Consider the following 21073-nt stretch of genomic DNA (forward strand, 5'->3'; position numbering starts at 1 on the left):
GGCAAGTAATAAGCAAAGTGAAATTCTCATTTCATTCAATTGTGAAGAAGTAAAATTTTTCATACGTGCAGGGAGTATTGCAGACCTTGCTCCATGCACATTTACCAGGCAATAAATGCATATAATCAAAACAAAACAAAAATGCAGATGTGTAAAGGCTTGCGAGGCCATTTCCATTTTTCTGCAGTTCTTGCAGCTCTGTGTCCCTGGAGGTATAAATCCTGCCCCCTCTCTGCGCCCCCTCCTCCCCACACTAGCTTCTCCATGGTTGTGCTATAGATGCCAGTAACTGAATCTAATGTTTCCCTGTTCCAGTCCACCAGAAGAAAGAGGGTACTCCTGTCCCAGCCACTGAAGAAATGTTCTGCATTTCATTTTGGTGAACAGTGATTGCTGGGCAAAATTTATGTAACGATTGGCGTAAAGTTAGATTCTGGAACCAGTCATCGGCAAGAAGGAAAGGATGGTCATAATTGGCTTCAAGCTTTCCATGAATCATCTACTCATCTGAGAGGTGTTATCTGGACAAAACTATAATTCTTAAGGAGTAATTAGGGAAATTTGTTAGGAAAAAGTTAGGAAAGAGGAGAGAAGTGCCTGCTAGCCAGGTAACCAAATGAGTACTTCTGTTTTGTAATTATAAAACCCAAATATCCCCCCAAATGGACACAGTTCAGACGTTTATCAGCTGATGAATGGATAAACAAAATGCAACATGTTCATATCATGAAATGATATTCGGCAATGAAAAGGGACAGAGAATTGATAACATGCCACAGCATGAATGAACCTCAAAAGCATTCTGGTTGAAAGAAGCCAGTCACACAATTCTACATGTTGCTTGATTCCATTTGTATAAAATATCCAGAATCAGTAAATCTGTAGAGAGAAGGAGTAAGCTACTCATTGCTGTGGGCTGTTACAGGGCCTTTTAACTGGGCCCTGTCTTTGTTTAGATTGCTGTGTGAAGGCGACGGCAGTGCCACTGCGGGTACAGCTTCAGCGAAGGAAATGGCGCGTGGGAGTGTCCGAACACTGAGCTTCATTATTAATCGCAAACAGTACCTTAACGTTCCATAGCAATTCCACATATTCCATTCTGTTTGATTCCTCACAGCAGCCCTGTGAGGTAGACCGAACAAGTTCTGATTCCTTTTTGTGAGGCAGTGGAGGCCCAAATAGGACAAACGAGTGTGTAGAGGCCATAGATCTAGTTTATGGTAGAGACTAGGTGATGAATTTTAAATACTTTAGAAGAAATGAGGCCAAAATATTTTTATGTCATACCTAGAAATTTTTAAGACTAGTGACTTTTAATGTAAGTTACTCCAAAACTTTAGTTTTTATATATCTTATAGTATGAATTAGTTACTAATTTGATTTTAAAGAGTTTCCCTTAAAAGGTTAAGCTCACTTATTTGATACTATAGCAATTTTGGAAATGCTTAAAAAATAATTGTATTCTTACAGCCCTTAACCTCTCCAAAAAGTTACAATACTAATACAAAAGCCTTTTACCAATCACTTACAACATGACTTATTTTACAATTGGTTCAAACTTACGAAGTCCCAAGCCAAAGCAAGCACATGCACTTACCTTTTACCCTGCATACTGTAAAATCCTCTACATGTCCATTCTCCCAGAAGGGAGAATGGGGAATTACTGGTAAGAGGGTATGGGCTTGCTTTTTTGGGAAATAAGCCTATTCTAAATTGGATTATGGCGATGGTTACAATACTCTATAAATATACTAAAAACCATTGCATTGTACACTTTAAACAGGTGAACTTTATGGTGTATAAATTACATATCATGTAACTGCTTAAAACACGGAAACATAAAAGCTCCTTTTCATCCTTTGTGCTCCTGGACATATGTATGCAGAATTAGATATTGCTGCCAATTCACTGCTTTGATGAGTCTTTCTTTGTCCATTATGGTGGCATACTATTTTGGTTCTCCTATTATCTTACTGACTGTAAGGAGCAATTGTTTTCTTTTCTAGTGCATTGATCCTTTTCTTCAATATTGTAAATATTGGAATTTCCCAGATTTTATTTATACTCTTCTGTCCGTTCAATATAGTTTTCTCTGGATCTAGCACATTACCTAGCTTATAATAACCACTTGGTAAATTTTTGTTAGATGATGGTCTAAATCCACTGACTGCCAGAGTTGATATATCTCCTAATTCTGTATCTCTAGCCAGGATGCTTTTTTTGAGTTCCGAAGTAGCATTGCTTACTTATTAGACTTTTCTGCCTAGACATTATTATGTATCCAGGACATGATTATTCTTCCCAACCACACCTACTTAACCTGCATCATTTTAGTGAAATAACATCTTTACCCCTTCACTGCCACTTTGTTGCAAACCTCAGTCTTGTTATCTCCTTTTCCTTACCTCTTGTGTTGAATGTCTCAGCCAGCCTGACCTATTCCACTTCAAACATGTCTCTCAAATGTTAGCCTTTAGGCTCCAAACTCTCTGCCTCTTTTTTTATATTTCTGCCATGTAACAAGCAAGGCTCATTGGATTAATCCTGTGTTATTGAGGAGGCTTGGTTGTCTCTTGACTATACAATATGAAGGTAACTACTTTAGTTGACTATATAAGCCCTTTTGAAATCTTGGTTCTAAACCTTTGTTTCTTACCTTAGCTTTTGTTTCTGTAAGGCTGCTTTGAAATGATCTTTCTTACCTGAACCTCTTCAGATGAAAGTGCCTTTTTATGTCTCTGTGCCTTTGTTCTTGCTAGGGTTTTGTTTTGTTTTTTGGTTTGTAATGTCTTTTCTATTTTGCCCAGCAGATTCTTGTTTATCATTGACATTTCTTTTAAAAAGCCATCTTGTTCATTTTTCAATCGATTATTTACTAAGTGCCAGCTTTGTTCCAGTTACCGTGCTTGGTCAGTGAATTAGACGCAAATCCTTGTCTCCGTGGAACTTACAAAATAGATACTCATTGAAATCCTAATGAAACCCTCAATCCTCCCAGGCAGAGTTAATTAGTACTTTGATCATAGCTATAATAGTATCCAGTAAGAGTTTCTGTAGGAAATGTCATATGAACAGCTCATTGGCTTTGAAGAACACGGGCTTATTATTTACTACTGATGGGTGAGACCTAGTTTCTTATCTTTTGAATGAAAATAACAGTATTTAATCATGGCAGGGTTGTTGTGAGGCTTGGCGGTAGTGCACATAGGAAAGAGCACCATGCTTAGCACACAGAGGAGCCGAATGCAGTGAATGCTGTCTATTTTAAGGTTATATCATTTTTGATACTCGATCATTTCCTTATCCTGATTATAACATTTAAAAAAATTCTAGTCTGAGCCCAGTATAATCCATTTGTATGTATCAAAATCTGGTACATAGTTGGCACTCCACAAATGTTTGGTGAATTTAAAAAAAAATTAGATGTTTGGGGAAAATAGATGAGATTTGTCCAGGTAGTATGGCTACTGAGGCGAGTTTTAGGGTTTCAAGTCTCCGGTGACATAATTTATTTTATTTATTCTTTTAGTTGTCTTTTGTTCATTTTAATTGGTAGTACAGTTAACACTAGATTTTGATTTTCCCATAACTTTGCTTACTGGTAAAATGCTGAGTGGATAAGAAAATGGTTAACAGGCTAACAGTGACTAGGAAAAGCTTAGGATTATTTCTTGAATAATTGACTCAGTTGCAAAGTTATATTTTCATAAAATACTTGAAGTAACAGCTCATTGAAGATGGGCATCTACATGCCTCTAAAAGCACATAAAGAAATACACTGATGGTACCATGCAAAAATTCATATCTACATAATATTTTACATAAGTAATATATACGATGCTCTAGGGACTCAATTTAATATAAAATCCTGATGTTTGGCCTCAATAAAGAAATAATTCTGCTTTGGAAGATGTCTCCTCTCCTGGAATCCATACAATTAAAGGGTTCTTTTTTTCTTTTCATTAAGATGGCAGAGTGCATAGGTCACCTGCATTTGACTTAGAGTCGGTACTTGGTAAACAGAGATTTTAGTTAATATTTTTCTATCTGCATAAAGACATTGTAGATTTCAGTTTGTGAGATAAAGCATTCTTTTATGTTGTGTGATACCCTATCGTACCTGAACATTATTTCACCAAGATTTATGCAGAAAGTGAAACCCTTCTAAAACTGAAGCCCTTTTATCTTCTGGCTGACAGTGCATGGAAAATGTTTACTTTCTTTTAGAGGTTACCATTTATTTAAGTTGTACTGTCTGGCATGCATTTTTAATCTAAAAATGTGAAAATAGAAACTAGCTAGATATAGGAGTTAGAAAAACAGGTAATACAAAAATTCAGGAATAAATATGAAGTACTAAAATTTTCTGGGATTTAGAAATTTTCTCTTGCCAGAAAAATTTATTATTGGCTTTTGTTAAGGTTGTAAATATTTATCAGGTATTGTCACAAGAAAGTAGGTAAGGTGGAAAATGGGAAATTTTTCTAATATAAGTTCATTATGACAGTTTTTCTTTTTAAAACTAGCATTCTCTTATTGATGTAGATCCAAATCATATTAAAGTGACACTAAAAACGTTGAGATGATATATATGTGTGTGTGTATATATGGCTAATATGAATAATAAGTGTCGTATTTTGGTTATGGAATATGTGGAATACTTACATAGCTATCACAGATTTCAGTAATTAGCATTGTTCTACTTTAATAGAAAACGATCAAGAAAATCTTTCTTAATGTAATGCGAACCCCGTGACGTCAGTGAAATAAATGTTAATGTTTCTCTTTTGTTCTTGATTGTTTTGTTCTGTGCATTGAAGTTTGCCTGTTTTATGACAACCGTGTCTATTCCTGGTCTGAACACCTTTTCCTGTAGCAGGGAAATACTGTGTGACTGCCACTGATAGCCTCTGAGGGGCCTTGTTCAGGTTCCTATCTCCAAGATGAGATTTAACTCTGGGAGGGAGAAGAGCATGCGCGTTGTATGGAGAACACCCTGTTGTTCTCATAGCGTGCTCATATGGCACTGCCAGCTGAGCGTTGTCCAAATCCAGGAGTGCAACTTAACACAAATTTTGATGTGAACGGTGTCCCCTGGAGTTGTGCAATTTAATAGCTGCTTAATAGAGTTCTGCCCTATCATATGTGTTTTTTTACATTTTTGTTATATTCACATATGTCTTCTCCATAAGGTCAGTGATGATATCTTTTTTTTTTACAGTCTTTATATTTTTTATTTACAGTTGACATTCAATATTATATTAGTTTCAGGTGTACAACATAGTGGTTAGACATTAATATAACTTACGAAGTGTTTTCCCCATAAATCTAATAGCCACCTGACATTATACATAGTTATTACAATATTATTGACTATATTCCCTATGCTGTACTTTACATCCTCATGACTATTTTGTAACTAGAGATTTGTACTTCTTAATCAGGGACAGTATCTTAGTAGTCCTTATATCCCTAGCATTTCGCTCAAGGTGAAGAGTCAGTCATTGTTATTAGAAAATATGTTAGAATTCTGATTTCGGATTCATCTATTCATACAACACATTCTTACTTGGCTATTGGCTTACCGCAGTTTCTTCAGGGGAGATGGAACTTAAAAAAGTATTATAATTTACATGTGAAAAATAATACATTATTTATGGTTGGACCGTTCAACTATTAGATGAAGAATGTGGATCACACCTTAGCTATTGATTTTTTATTTTAATACTTCTACCTTTTCCAACCAATTATCATTTGGATTATTCTTATTCATTTGTTTCATTTGATCAACTCACTAACCACAATGGGCCTAGGGAAGGGAATAAACAGCCTGTCTATCGATGCTTGAGTTATAGTTCCTTACAAGATTCATTTCAACAATATATTCAATTCTGTTTTTGTCAAACAGAAAAGACACATTTTGTATACTATGTCAAAATGGCGTTGTTTTGTATTCTTTTATATATAGTGATATGTTAAAGATATGTACATACAAATAAATGTAAAGGTATTTAAAAAAATAGAAAGATAATTAGATGACTTATAATTAGAAAAAGACAATTAAACTTAATTGTAACATTAATCTCACATTTTGATGTGAGGCCAAAAATTGGGGAGAGATGATTAGAAAGAAAAGTTAAAACATTTAATTTCAGTGTCATTCTCAACTTTCAAAGACACATGTATTCCTATTAGGCATTGATTTTAGTACTTGGAGGCAGTGTATGGATCGGGGAGCTAACTACACATTTTATAGAGAAGGCTTTATTTCCAGATCTTATAGAGCTTAGGCTCACATCCTTAGTTTGAATACTTTTCTGTGATCTTAGTTTTAATTATTAGTGATAATGGAGAAGAATGAAATTTGTGAATGTTGCATCATGTAGTATTAATATAATTTTGAGGGGTAAATATAGATACATAGAGGTATAAGTATGTAGTGATGTAGATATTTATTTGTAAGGTCTCAGAATAAGTGATTTCTTATTGATGCTTGACTTTAGTTATTTTTAGTAACCATACCATGATAATTCCAAAAATATACAATAATGTATTTAGTTAATTCATAACTTTATGGCAAGAAAGTTGGATCAATATGCCAAATTTGCCATTTTTTATCGTAATAACCCTAGCAGCCTGGGGCTTTGGGGAGAGGCTGGTAATACTTCTTAAATGAGAGTGAAATCTTCATGTGAACGATCAAAGTTACAGGAAGTTGATAATTGAAAACTACACATTCCTCTTTTTGATTCTGTCTAAAATGACAAATCATGCCTCTTCTTTTGGTGATAGAACTTTATATACTGAGAATATATGTCGTTGGGAGGAGTAGGGTTGAGGGGAAGCATTGCAGTTTTAGGCCCACATTTGTCGCTGTGCAAATGACTTTAAACACGCTAGTAATTACCATCATCTGAAAAAATGAGTATGACTTCTTTCCAAAGAACACGTATTACTCTTATCATCAGAAAATGGATGATAAATGTTATTGTTTCAGATGAGACCAGTAAGTGTTCCATTATGAGCAACTTCCTTGAGGGTTTTTTGTTTTTTGGTTTTTTTTTAAATCAAACTACATCACCTGGAGCAGTGCTTTTTTATGGAGAGACTCTCAAGAAATGTATTGAAATTGTTGCTCTGTAGGTAATTTTTGTAATCCATTCCACATCTGTAATCAGAAATACATGATGTTTGCTTCGTCTTTGGATTACTTTAAATTGTTGTACAGGAGGTAGCCTACTTGTACGGATAAGGTAGTCTGAGACATAGCTTATTGGAAAGATTATTATGTGGAGGTATAAAGATCTTCATTCTATTTGAATTGTATCTAAGTATTTTTTATTTTTGGTAGAATATTTACACTTGAACACAGAAGTATATTGTTAGTGTAAGTGAAAGTTACCTTAAACATTTTTTTACTATGCAAACAAATTCTCAGTCCTGATGGATGAGTGCTTTTGTTTCAGCCAAATGTCATTATTATGACCATTTTTTGTTAGTGTCAAAGAGCACAAAAATAAATATTATAATTCTACTTCCTTCTCATTTTGGTTATTATTCTTACAGATACTGCCTTGGAGTTACTTGATAATTTGTGACGTTATAATTCCTCTGGTTTTCCTACTGTTTGACACAACTACTGCTACACATGCCTCAGGAGCCACTGGATTTGACTTCACTCTCGGGCGTTATACCACAACCTATTGTTGCCTAATTTAGTAATACTTTTATAATAGCAGCTTAACATCTCTTATAATTTTAATTGTTATCAAGAAGAATGACATCGTTTACTTTGACTCAAAATTCAGAAGGATGGATGAATGACAAATTAATAATTTACCACCTTTGCATAATACTGAAGCATAGAATATTAGAAGGATTGATGGCAGAAAAGGTTAACAAATTTTAGCAGCTTTCATTAGCTTTACATGGTCATATGTTTGTGGTGCTGACTGAAATAGGTTTTGTAGGAGATCTCAGTCTAGGGAACTAATTACTTGTGCCGATTGCCGCACTGATGAATAGACCCTCATTGTATCATTCCCCTGAAGACGAGGAGCAGCCTGTGATTCACGACTGCATCCTGGCTGATATTTGATAATAATTTTAACAGATAAATGTAGGTAGGCAGAATGATGAAGTGCCTATCCAAGCTCCATGACTATCAAAGCCAAGCACAGAGCCATCTGTTTGCCTTTTCCCCTCTCACCTAAGGAGAATTTTATTGTATTAATTGAGTTTAGACAACTGTTATCTTTTGCTTATATGTATATTCTCTAGGTATTTCTTATTCCTTTTTAAATGATATAATATTAGATTTATTTAAAATATAATCAACAAAATAACAAAGAATAAAAGAGCTTTTTAATTTTTCTTTTTGAGGAATGCTATTTTCACACTTTTTGGCACTCTATTTTGATTACATTGAATCTCCTTTCCGTTCATGATCAAAATCAACAAAGGAAATCTTTGATGTTCTCGCTGTCTGTCCAGCATTCTCAGAAAAGAGCATGGATTCCTATTGTGTTTTAAAAATATTTTCTTTAAATAATATACTGTTTGTTGCCTATGCTTTTATTAATCTGGGATAATTTGTAATTGATAAAGTTATAAACTTATTTATAAATCTTTTGAAATTTTAAAGATAGCATCTTTAAAACATCACAATAGGGGTAGCTTACATGTGGGTATTTTGGGACTGTCAATTGGTCAAGACTACTAATTTGTCAAAGCTGACAGGTACAATTTTATTAGCTCATGAAATACAAGTGAGATTTTATTTTGTATTAGTCACTCCTTGCAGAAGTTTTTATTATGAATTTTTAAAACTTCATTATCGAAACATAGGTTTCTATGCTGTGTATTTTAGTGAATAAATATATTCTGCAAAGATGTTTTACTGTAACTGAAAAAAAACTTCATATTATTTTCTTTGTAAAATATTTTTCAGCATTTTACATCATGACTAGTTAACAGGAGAGAAAGTTGACATTTATACATTGCCATATAAAAGATCTACATAATTGGGGAAAATATAGAGTTGAATTGAAATACTTTTTAAAAAATACATTTCCAAAAGTATGCTTTTGATATAACAATTATTGCACATCATATAGCATGTAGTTTTTAATTAAATATAAAAACAGACTACATAAAACAGAAATCCAATCTGATTTGCTTGAAAATAGATTGCTATTTCACTCTATAGGAATGGTTTATTTAAAAACAGTAAATGGAAAAGAAATGCATTTTCTTGTGTTGTTCTAAGCCTCAGGGGCTAAATGTAATGAATATTTTAAGAGATTATTTTAATTAAATTCCTGCACATCTAAACAGAGTAATATTTTATTATCACATACATAACCATGTAACTGAGATATTCATTAAAGTTAACACTTTCTGGACCAAGAATTCATGGTATGATTTACTGACCTTGTACAAAAAGGCACAAATTAGGAAGAAAAATGAAGGGGGACAGACTTTGATTAATATAGGTAATGCTATACCATATTTATAATAGCCTTTTCCCTATTCTGGTTTATAAATGCAGCCACAGAGAAAGGTGCCCTGCTGAGGCTGAAATGAGGCTGAAATCAGAGCACATGCCACTAGAGTGTGGGGAAACTGATCACACTGTCAGCAATTCATTTCAAAATGATGTATTTAGTGCTCATTTCACCTTCCAAGAAAAAGGAAAAGGAGTTCCTTAGACTGGAAGGTGATATTGTTATTTTCAAGGACATACCTAAGTTAAAGATTGCAGAAAGGGGAGTGTGAGGTGGAGGGAGAATTAAGGGGAAGGGGAGGGGGAAAAAAGGCAGAGCAAACAAGGAGAGCTTTATGCAGAAATTCAGTGCTACCACGCTGTTTGATAATTGCTAACATATGTGGCTTCTCTGTTTCATTGTAGTCGTCCTCGTGAGTTCTGGCGCCTTGACTACTGGGAAGATGACTTGCGGCGCCGGCGACGATTTGTGCGTAACCCTCTAGGATCGACACATCCTGAAGCGACACTAAAAACAGCCGTGGAACATGGTCAGTGTATAAACCAGTCCTTGCCAATAGCAGCAGGTAGAGTACTTGGTAATGAAGAGCATAACTTCATTATTACAAGGCACTGTAAAATGGTCCAACACCACATTTCATAGTTACTCACCCCAGAAGGAGAAGTTAAATTTTTTATAGTTAGTGTAGGGTCCTATTAAATTATGGTGTCAAGTGTATTTATTTATAATGTTACACATGCAAAACTTACTTAACATAGACCCTTTGTTTCAGAGTAGGAGGATAAAATATTTCTCCTTTTAAGTGGCACATTCAGCTTTGAGTAAATGAATCCAGGACGCCTGCCTTAAATCCATGAATATCAGAAAGACAGCATTTACAAACCAAATAGGTTTCTAGGTTTTGTTGTGCTGTATGATTTTCCCTCAAACATGGTATTTTAGCATGAGATTATGAAGTGGGAGAGATGGTAATAAATGTCCAAGTGCCTAGATACTTTCTGAGCCTTGATTTGTAGATGGTTGTGACAGATAGCTCCTGGAAAAAGAGAATAGACATTATTTTCAGACGTTCCTGTTCTGCATCATCTTATCAGAGCTTAACAAAACATTTTCCCCCTTTTTGATATAATTCATATCACTATGATTCAGTTTAGTTAGAAGCCCAATGAGCAAATTGGAAAAACTGAAAAAGTCCTTTGGATTTGATGATCTGTTCTCTTTGGGTCTATGCTTTTATTTAATATTTTAATAATTTTCAAAGTCAGTTAAGATATGTTGATGGAGGAAAATGTCCCTCTTTACATTAAAATTATTTTGATTTTATAAAATATAAGTTGGTTATTTTTTAATAAAATAGAAAGAATTTTATTTTCCCTTTTATGTTGTGTTAGTTTACTATGCAGCAGCTTATGGTTAAATGATAGTATCTAGTATACAAAATACATGTTACATTCAATAAAAGTATTAAGAATTTAGGTTAAAAGTATGTGATCTTAGGTTTGGCCTCAGTCAGGCAGCTTAACCTCTTGCACTCAGCCTTAAAGAGCCATTTCTGGAAGAAAATGTCCACAATATGTCATCAGATATAACACCAAATGTGACATCAGTCCTTTAAAATAAATGATCATACAGAGAATAGTCAATAACAAAGTGATCTAAAAGCAATAATAGTCTCAGAGCCCTACATCTTCAACTGCAGGAGGTGGAGAGGAGAAATAAGATGCAGAATTAATTAGGCCACTTCTGCTTTTAAGGATCATGTACTCTTTATGTGGTGTTACAGATTTCAGAGTCATATATATTTTTTTCTTTGCTGCTTTTTTTTGTTTGTTTTTGGTTAATGACCCTTATATTGAAAAAAATCAGCCTTTTTGTGGTTTTATCCTTTTCAGTCAAACAGATGTTACCGTGTGCCCTTAAAATTTAATAGGTATTTTTCTGTCTTCTTAACTGTCATTTCACATTGAGCTGTGAGTTCTGAAGTCAATGAATGAAAATGTTATGAAAATTTTTCATTTTATATTTGGAGAGAGGGACTTATTTTCTGAAATTTAACAGAGACAAACTGTTAATCCTTTTACTTGAAAGAAATAGCAGTAACTGAATTTAAAATTTGTGGTATAGATTTAATTAAAGTGCTTATTAAAATATTTTTAGAAAAAATAGTACATTTATCCTTTAACCATTTTGAGGAATATAAGTTTCTTTATGCTGAATAAATTTTAATCTTATTGTTCAATTTAACATTTGAAAATAATATTATCATGTCAAATTTCTCAATGCTGAGGCTAATTTTAAAAAGATATTTATTATGCATGCTTACTGTCATTTAAGTCTTTTTAAGTCCTGTATAGAAGCAGATTTCACTCTAATTGCTCCAAATAGTAATTGAAAGATTAATATAATGTCAATTACTTATCTATATTTTATTATGCATTTTCAAAATGAGAGAATTTCAGTTAAGCATTTCATGCACTTTCATTCTACTTGGTAACATTTTACACTAATCTTATAATGGCTGATATTTTAAAGGCTCTGAAAAGATTAAAAACAAAACTTTAAATCTGAAATGTGTGTTTTAAAAAATTAATCAAATGTATTGGAGATTCTTCAGTAGTTTTCTAATTAAAAAGATATGTCATATTTAATACAACCTTTTTTTAAAAAAGATACAAACTCTAATCATACTTTGTATATAGTGTTTTTTTAAATAATATTAGACAGTTTTGGAACTCAATGCATACATTGTTCCATAGTAGTTTGATGTCATAATTTATGGTAATATGTCAGCAAAGAGCTTAATTTTAAAATATTTTATTAAATAACCTTACAATTGACGTTCACTTTTAATTTTGTGTTAATTGTGAAAGTCTTTGATTTTTAATCGTAAATAACAATAGGAAGCTAATGAAAATAAACATATTAAGAGTCTAGAGTGCCAAATAAAACAGTATGATCAAAAAGCATTTGAAATTACAGAATTTAGCATGGGTAAATACTATGCTTTAATGTGGAATTTGAATATTTAAAGTAGATGTTACCGAGGCTAATATGTCAGTTTTATATTGTTTTATGACTTCATTTTTGTTTATAATTGATTTAACTAAGGAGACAGGACATTTTGAAAATGCAGAATCTTAAAACATTGTGAAGTATATTATCATTAACAAAGGATGACATCTAAATAGAAATGCTGTTGGAGATCAGTTATATATTTTAGTCGTAAGAACCATCTTTTTTATGGATTGATTTGATTTGAAGGAAAGCCTCTGGTGTAAAGGTGGCAGAGTAAATACCTGAAGAGTGATGTTCTCCGTTCGGGCGATCAATACTAGCCCCATGACTCTACTTCTGGCTACCTTCTAGTTAAAAACAAATTTTTTAATTCTGACAATTTAATTGCCCTTCCCAAGTTCACATTAACTTGCTTGGGGAAAAGGGCTTTGGGTAATTTTTCAAAGAGAGACCCTCCAAAGTGGTTATTTATAAAAGTCATTTTGTAATGGGAGATTTCTTTAACTTTGCTGAAACTGCGTCGTATTTTTAAATTAAAACTAATACTTCCTCTTATGATTAAATATTCTTTATGGAAATTAGCAGCAGCAAGCAGAGGTGGATATTTGATTCTTTGGGACATTTTCTTCCATTTTATAGCTTTAAAATTTATTAGAAATTAGTTGTAATGATTCTTAACAGTCTCCTAATGCACAGAACCCAGTTTGTCAGTTATTTATTATCACAGCATTTAGATCTGGAAAGAACTTAAGGCTAAAATTTAGGCTAACATTCTTCTTTACCAAAAAGGAAACTGAGGAAACAAAAAGCTAACATAATTCTTGGTAGATGTAGGAGCCCAGGTTAATCCATGATTAGTCAGATTTTTTTTTTTTTTTACATTGTGCTATGCTGTCTTCTACAATCCATTGTTAAATATAATGGGAATTTTATATTCAAATGAAAGCCACATGAAACATGTTTTAAATGGTAGAAAATTGGTTTTAATTCAAACACTAAAAGAGTTAAGCAGTAGAGTCCTATTGAATTCAAGACATTTTTATTTTGTAGAGACTGTGCATGCTCAGAAATATATGAGGAGGATTTAACATAGTTTGAGAAGTATCTTGTAATCATATGGAACGATACAAGTACCTCATCTGGTTTTGTAGCGATGACAGACCATGTAAAGATCCTAAGTGATGCCATTCTCATAGCTTCAATAATGCCGGATACGATTTCCTTCTTCTTAGGACCAACCTATACTAGATTCTCCATCTAACACTTTGAGGGAACCCATGATCATTAGGAGATGAACTGGGTTTGTTCCCCTAATTCATCCTGTGTAGTTTCACTAATTTGTTCTAGAGTGAAGCTTCTAGACTTGGAACCCTTTGGAAACTGCGTAAGCCAAACAAAGAGGAATTATTTTAGGACAATAGTTGTGTATAAGATATTCTCTCTGTATCCTGTTCAGAATGAACAGTTATGGTGTGTACTTCACATCACTCTAACTGGGTACCCATATTTATTTTATGTACTTTTGAGGTCACTTTGTTATTTCAGTATTAATTTTTTTTTTAAACTAAGTGGCTAATTCTTAATGTGTAAACTTTTACTGTAATATGGACTATTGATTACTAGTTCACTGGTGCAGTGGGCTTTTAGAAGGAGATTTATATGTCATAGGTGCAGCAGTTTTCTGTGTTCTTCCTCTGTTTTAATTTTATTTACCTAGCCTGTTTTGAATAGATGATGAATCAACTCATGTCCAGTGCCAGCTTTAAAGAACCTGAACTTTACTTTTTGGAGAACCAGCTATTCTCTGAATCCTCTTACTACTTTTAGCTTCAGTGAATCAAGTCATGATTCAAAGAAAGCATTTTTGACAAATTTATCCAGTTTATGTAACAATTGCCCTCTAGTTATTAAGTTAGAATAAATATTAAACTAGAATAAAATGTCTGATTAGATGAAGGCAATCTGTTAATAGTGACATGAAAATTTAAGGAGTTACCATGTTTGGTAGTCATTTTATTATCCAGAAAAGATTTGAATCAGGCTTTAAAATTGAACCAAAAGTATGTTCTGACTTCATCTAATTGAACTTTTATACAAGCATAGAATATACTCAGAAGATATCAAACTACTCGATACTTGTTTCAATGGTTGATTAAATATAAGGCAAACTTTCATTTGCCTTATATTTTTACCAGCACATAAACATGATAATTATCTTTTATTTTATGCTTGGGACAGTTTTGTTCTAATTTTGAAAACAAAAAAAAGTTCTTTAGCAGAAAGCTATTAGACCATTGAGAATTGGATGCCAGCGCATGTGGTGTGTATTAGAGTACTGTTGGTAATTTTACTGCTGCTAACTTAAAATCCTCAAGGGGGAGTTAATTACAGGAAAACCATTCTAAATATCAGTAAGCTGCATATTTTCCATGACAAGAGGTTTTTCAGTTGAGGTTGAACAATTCCAGAATCTGAGCTTGTAAAAATAAGTAAATAAATAAAAAGTGGGTGTTTGTATGTGTATAGTAGGCCTATAGTCCTTTAAATTTTTTTCATAAAATTTTATTTAATTCAGAAGTTACTGTGTTTTAAATGTGCCAGCATGATGAAAACATATTAAAAAAAACATTTTAAATTCCAGTTGCAAGGAATAAAAGCTTATATTTAATGGTCATTTAAATGAATGTGAATTTATTTACTGAGCTATTTTATATTGCCACTGGCTACTATCATTATTTTTTGTAAATGTCTGCAGATTAAAGGTCCTCCCTCCCACTTTTTTTTTTTCTCCAAATCAACTTGGTCTACTTCACAACATGTATGGCAATAATCAGAGAAAGTAATGATCAAGGTGTTGAATTTAGTTGTTTTTGATACGTTTGGCATATGTTCTTCAGATTTAGGTTTGGACATAAATTCTTTTTTATCCTTTACTTTTTTGTTATAATTCTGACTTAACCTTTTAAAATGCACTATGTGAAATGTAAGAATAATAAACTAATCAGTAAATTACATATCCATTCATATCTGTATAGTGGTTAAGAGCCCCCTGATTCTGGGGGCCCCAGACTCCTGACTCTACTTCTTAGTAGCTGTGTTGCCTTGGGCAACTGATATAACCTTCTCTGAGCCTGTGTTTTCATCTGAAAAAGAGAAGAAGAGGGTTTATGAGAATTAACTGAGTTAAATACATAAAGTGTTTTGACACTCCCTGGAACATGATTAGTGTTCCTTCATATTAGCATTATTACGATTTCTGCTTTGACGAAGGAATTTAAATCTGAAAAGTGAGACAGTAACATGCTGATTTTGCACTAAAATCTGACTGGCAGTTGTTAATTAATTGTATTATACTTTAAAAGAAAATGTAGAGGATGATGACTTCTGTATTTCTCAGTAACCAATTTATTTTTAGTAAATTGGAAAAGACCTTATTTGGGCTAAGGGCAGTGTTTATGATTTCAAAGTAAAGAAATATAAATACTTGAAATATAAACAATGACAAAAACTTGTACTGCTATTTTCTTAAAAATTATTGGGTCTGGGTATATTTCTTTGTAGCTTGTAAAAATATAAAGCCATTTAAGTTAGACACTTCACATTTTTTTCAAATATTTATTGAGACTTTATATGTGTGCAGCATAGGAAAGTAAGATTTTTACTTACCATATAGAGGATATTCAAAGCTAAATATAGAAAGCTTCTTTCCATGACTTTGTTATTTACTAGAAAGCACCTCTGCTTTTTTAAGTAGTACCATTAAGTACTGTATGTAAATGATATATATGGTGAACCTCCAATAAATATAATAAAAATAAACTTTTACCTTTTTACATTATCCATAACCATGCCTACTAAGTTCAACGAACCTTTGATTTCTCAGGTTAACAAGGTAACATACACGTCCTTTAACTATTTGGTGTAAATTGTATAGATAAATATGAGTCATGTTCCTGCAAACTGAGTGCGTTATCCTTTGTGGGTTTTGGACATCAGGCGCAGGCAGAAACTGCAGTGGGGCGCAGAGAGCTGGCCGTCTGATTTCCATATCAATAGCTGCTGCCTGGGCGGATCAGGTGCTTTGCCTCTGGGATTTCCCTAGCTGGAAACCAGGACTGGAAGGGAGGACGATGCTAAACTTTCCCTTATGTGACACTATGAGCTTTCAAAATTGACAGTCCAGCAGTTGGTATCTGCTTTTACGAATTTCTTTAGGAGAAGGCTGCTCAAAGCAGCAGAGGCACTCTGGAGGGATGCGGGATGGGAAGTCAAAATTACGAGTGTCGGCTGCACCTCTGCTCCCGTCCGTGGGTCCATTGTTGGCTCGAGGTGCTGCGCAGAGCTTTTTCCTCACTCCTGGGCTTTGCCGTGCCCTTCCCTCTGTCCGCTTCTGTCCGTCCGGCAGCCTTAGCAGCGCCTCCGGTCGGTGCGGCTGCTCCCCACAGGCCGCAGCGCGGGCAGTGGGGGCTCTCCGCCCAGATGCCTCTCATCGCAGCCTGCTGTTATGCTTGCCCCCGAGGTGTCTTAGCCCCTTAGTTGAAACACATGAAGGAGGTAGTGTTTGAGCCTCCCTTAGTTTTCACACTGCCTTGCTCTTGCTATTTGTCTAAGGCTGAAGTGGGGGTGCGGGTGGGGTGAAAGGTGGGCAAGGGCAAGGTGAAGGCAGGGGGGAGAATGGAGTTAGGAGGAAGAAGGCAGCTTCCGAGAGCTGCTGGAGCTTTATGAGTGTCAGGATGGCTTCAGATCTGGCCCTACATCCTCATTGGCTGTGACTCTCTCCTAGCTCTGGCCCTTCTTCTTTCTGGATTCTCCTCCACAGCCACTTCCCAACCATTTCAAAATGTTTGTCCATGTAATACTATTCCAGGAATGAGCCAGTCTTTCTTATTTTTCAGTACTGTTTATAAACTAGGTTCAGATTTTTTCTGCTGACAAATGTCCAGAATGTGCTGCTTTTGAACCCTCTCCAGCCCTAACTATAAGTAAATAAATGGTTTGGTGAGCGGTGCAGGGGTCACATTTAATGGGATTAGGGGGCTTGTTCAGGGTAATGTTAAACTTGGTTTGGGGAATCACGTTGGTCAAAAGGAACATGTGTGCCATCCCAGTCACTTTCCCCAGTGAAGATGACTGTGTAAAAATGATTGACCATCTCTGGCCACCTATCCTTACCTCAGTTCCCTGCCCCTCTGCCAGAGTACTCTTCCAGGGCTGATGGACAGCTTTGTTTCCTTTTCATTTCAGCTGCAGATGAAGATATCCTTGCTAAAGGAAAACAGTCCATCAGGAGTCAGGCTTTAGGAAATCAGAACTCAGAAAACGAGGTTCTCCTGGAAGGTGACGACGATACTCTGTCATCCGTGGACGAGAAAGATTTAGAGAATCTTGCCGGTAAATTCAGGGGTTGTGCAGCGATTTCGGCTAGCTCTGGGCCAATAAGCATCTAATTACTTACTTTTTCAGCTACCACCGCTACTGAGGTCACGCCCACAATTAATTACTTTAGATAGAAAAATGTTTTTTTCCTTCAAACATTGTCCTCCTAATCTTTAAGACTTTCTCCTTTGTTTTCCTATTCTAATCAGCATGCTCATTTTAAAAATAATTTTCACTGAAAAAGAAAAAAAAAGTTTAAAAGCAGCAACAACACAATCGCTTTACTCATCCCATGGGAGTTACCTGATCTCTCTGATCTGAGAGTTATAAGTGAAATTCTGCCAACTGTTTTGTAAATAAAGCGTGGAGGCAGATGAGCCATTTGCTTTGATATACAGGTCTTAGTGAACATGTTGCATGTACATTTAACTCTTTCAAAAAATCCATTTCAAGAATGGTATGGCTTTATACAGGATTCACATATTTTACCTGATGTAGAAATTTTGATTTGCACTCTGCAGATTTTCAGTTTTACTTCCCTTATGGGAAAAATTCTCTTGTTTAGCCTGAAATTTTAGTCATTCATTAAATGGCTCTTTTTTTTAAATGCCTGCGGCTCTGTCCTTCTAGGAGGAAAGTCGGAAAGATTCTGTGGTTTCTTTAGGGAAAATTATATCATCCATTTTAATAATTTTCATTTAAGAGAAAAGACATTAGAAATCTTATATTTAAAGACATATATCTGCAACCTGTACTACTTACTATGCAATGAATGCTCATGAAAAGCAAAAATAGATGATGTCATCTTCTCTGATGAACCATAAACCTCTGTGTAAAGTAAAATAAAATTATTTGGAACGTAGTGTTAAGGGACTTCACACAGAAATAGAGAGTAAGGTGGACAGTGCTCTTCTCCAGTCTCTTCCTTCGTATCCATTTACCTATTTCCTCCTCCTCTATTTTGCTTGCATTCTTGCTACTAGTAATGCATTCATACAGTAATAGAGGTGAAAGGGGAGTTTAATTATATAATCCTGACAATGGCAATAGGATTAAGAAGTAATCCACACTAATAAAGTGGTGTGGGTTAGAAATGAAGTGGAAATTGTCAGGGGTCTTCTTTAGGACCTAGGCTGCCCTGGCTCCTGCAGCTGTCTGCTTACCCTGTAATTGAATGTCTGAGAGTGATTGAAAAAATGTTATTTCTTCTCAGGATTACATGCTAATGTACAGAGGGCAAAGGAGACAGCAAAAGAACACATAGCTGCTTATTTCATCCATTTATAGGGATGAGCTTTGGGAAATCATGGCTGTTCCACAGCTATCTGCTGCCCATCTGCAGACACAATGTATTTGTACATTGGGAATAGAGGGCAAAACCTGCTCTGATCTCTGCAGAGCATCCCTTCCATTGTCCTGCTGGCACACATTAAGATTGATGTGAGATTAAGGACCAACACCCTTCCAACAATCGATGGAAATGTCAATTCATCTGAATTTTGAAACACTTATTCACCCATTGATTACCTGAATAGGTGAGCCGTGTTTGTGGGCACTATATTAATTCAGCCCTCTAAGTGCCAATCTTCTCCTGCTGTTTTCTTCACCTAGAGATTTGTGCAAGGAGAAACTGACGTGGGATATCAAATTCTTACTGCATCAATCTCTACATAAATATATATGTATATATAATACAATCATTATTTTTAGTCCTTATTTTAGGTTTAGCTCTAATACACTTTGTGCTCTTCTCTCTGTATTGAATCTATTGTTTTCAGTAGCAGGCTGATTTGTCTCTTTGATAAGCTCTGTGGAGATTTGATTATTCCAATAAAAATTCATTCACTTGGAAACCCACCCTCCAGCTGTTTACTCCCAGAGTCCCTGAACTACACTAATATTAGATTTGGAAGCACTGAACAATATTTAACAGTGGAAAGGCAGGCTTAGGAAATAAGTATTTTTACCAGTCTTTCATGGGGAAAGTTGTTATGGAAGAGGTTTTATGTCAACCTGGCACAAAATCTTTACCAGAGAATATGGTGCAATGTTTCTCACTTTGCTAATAAGCTAGTGATCTTTTTGTAATCATGCCTCAGCCAAACTCTAAGCTAACCTCTGGCCTTGGGAGCCTATTGAGGCCTCCTTGCTCCTGGTTGTTGTTCCATGTTGTTTGATAGCCTGAGGCTTGTTTTCTAAATGGAATGTGGATGGACTTATTTAGGCAGAGCTGCCGTTTTACCAGGAGATTAGACCAAACCTTTGCAGACTCCCTGTAAAATAATTGCATCCTAGTTTACTGTTATAATTAATCGCCTATTATAAATCTCTTAGTATGAGAATTCTAACTTTGCATCTTCGGAGGAAGTTTCTTTGGGGGGACAAAATTTGTAAGCATAGGAGTTGGCAGGCAATTTGGTGCTAGAGGTGAGAATTGTAAAATTAAATAAAATTTCTTCTTGAATCTATTTGAATTTTTGAAAAATGTCATTCCAGCTTGTGCAGCTTGCCTTTTCCCTTTGGCAGGTCCTGTTAGCCTGAGCACACCAGCTCAGCTCGTGGCCCCCTCTGTTGTAGCGAAGGGCGTTCTTTCTGTCACCTCCTCCGAACTCTATTTCGAGGTGGATGAAGAGGACCCCAACTTCAAGAATATCGACCCCAAGGTGAGACGATGAGGAGCGGGTTTCATTTTTATGGAATTTTATTTTTCTTGGATGGGATGGTGCACTGCTATTAAGTAGGATTGGCATTGGTAAAATCTGACAGACTTAGTTTGCATTTCTTGCTGATTTTCCTCTGCCTGTATACGAGACAACTATTTTCTTGAGCTTATGGTTCCCTTACCAGCTAGTTAGATTATTGAAGTTCATTTAGATTCCAAACAATTCCCACTTAATTGCTTTTATCATTAGCTCATTCAAGGGTGGGGGTGAACCACAGGGAGTATCTTCTATAAATATATTTTACATCAAAGGGTCCAGGGTACATTAAGCTACAAAATTCAGTGAGACTGAGAGAGAAATTATTTTGTTTAGCCTTTATATTTTCTGGATATAATACCAATATATCACTCTCCTTGCTTTGTCCTCATGACTTGCTGCTCTGTCGTGCATGCATGTCTCTCGTGTGTGAGAGACACCTCTGGTTCCCATTACCTGTAGTTGATTTTACAAGGC

At 34.9% G+C, this 21073-nt stretch overlaps 1 protein-coding gene across 2 annotated transcripts in view; it reads left to right on the top strand.

Moving 5' to 3' along the window:
- Positions 1 to 21073, top strand: part of LRBA (LPS responsive beige-like anchor protein) — a 520386-nt gene that overhangs the window by 267144 nt on the left and 232169 nt on the right. Inside the window, exons 38-40 of one of the 2 annotated variants that reach the window (XM_054562615.1) lie at positions 9911 to 10071; positions 17766 to 17912; positions 20424 to 20560. In XM_054562615.1, coding sequence (XP_054418590.1) covers positions 9911 to 10071; positions 17766 to 17912; positions 20424 to 20560 — 445 coding nt within the window. The remainder of the gene's footprint in view (positions 1 to 9910; positions 10072 to 17765; positions 17913 to 20423; positions 20561 to 21073) is intronic. The other variant, XM_054562626.1, reaches the window with a different exon arrangement.

Source organism: Pteronotus mesoamericanus, unplaced genomic scaffold (assembly GCF_021234165.1).
Source record: "Pteronotus mesoamericanus isolate MK-2021 breed Mesoamerican mustached bat unplaced genomic scaffold, CSHL_Meso_final contig_163, whole genome shotgun sequence".
NCBI classification, from domain to species: domain Eukaryota; kingdom Metazoa; phylum Chordata; class Mammalia; order Chiroptera; family Mormoopidae; genus Pteronotus; species Pteronotus mesoamericanus.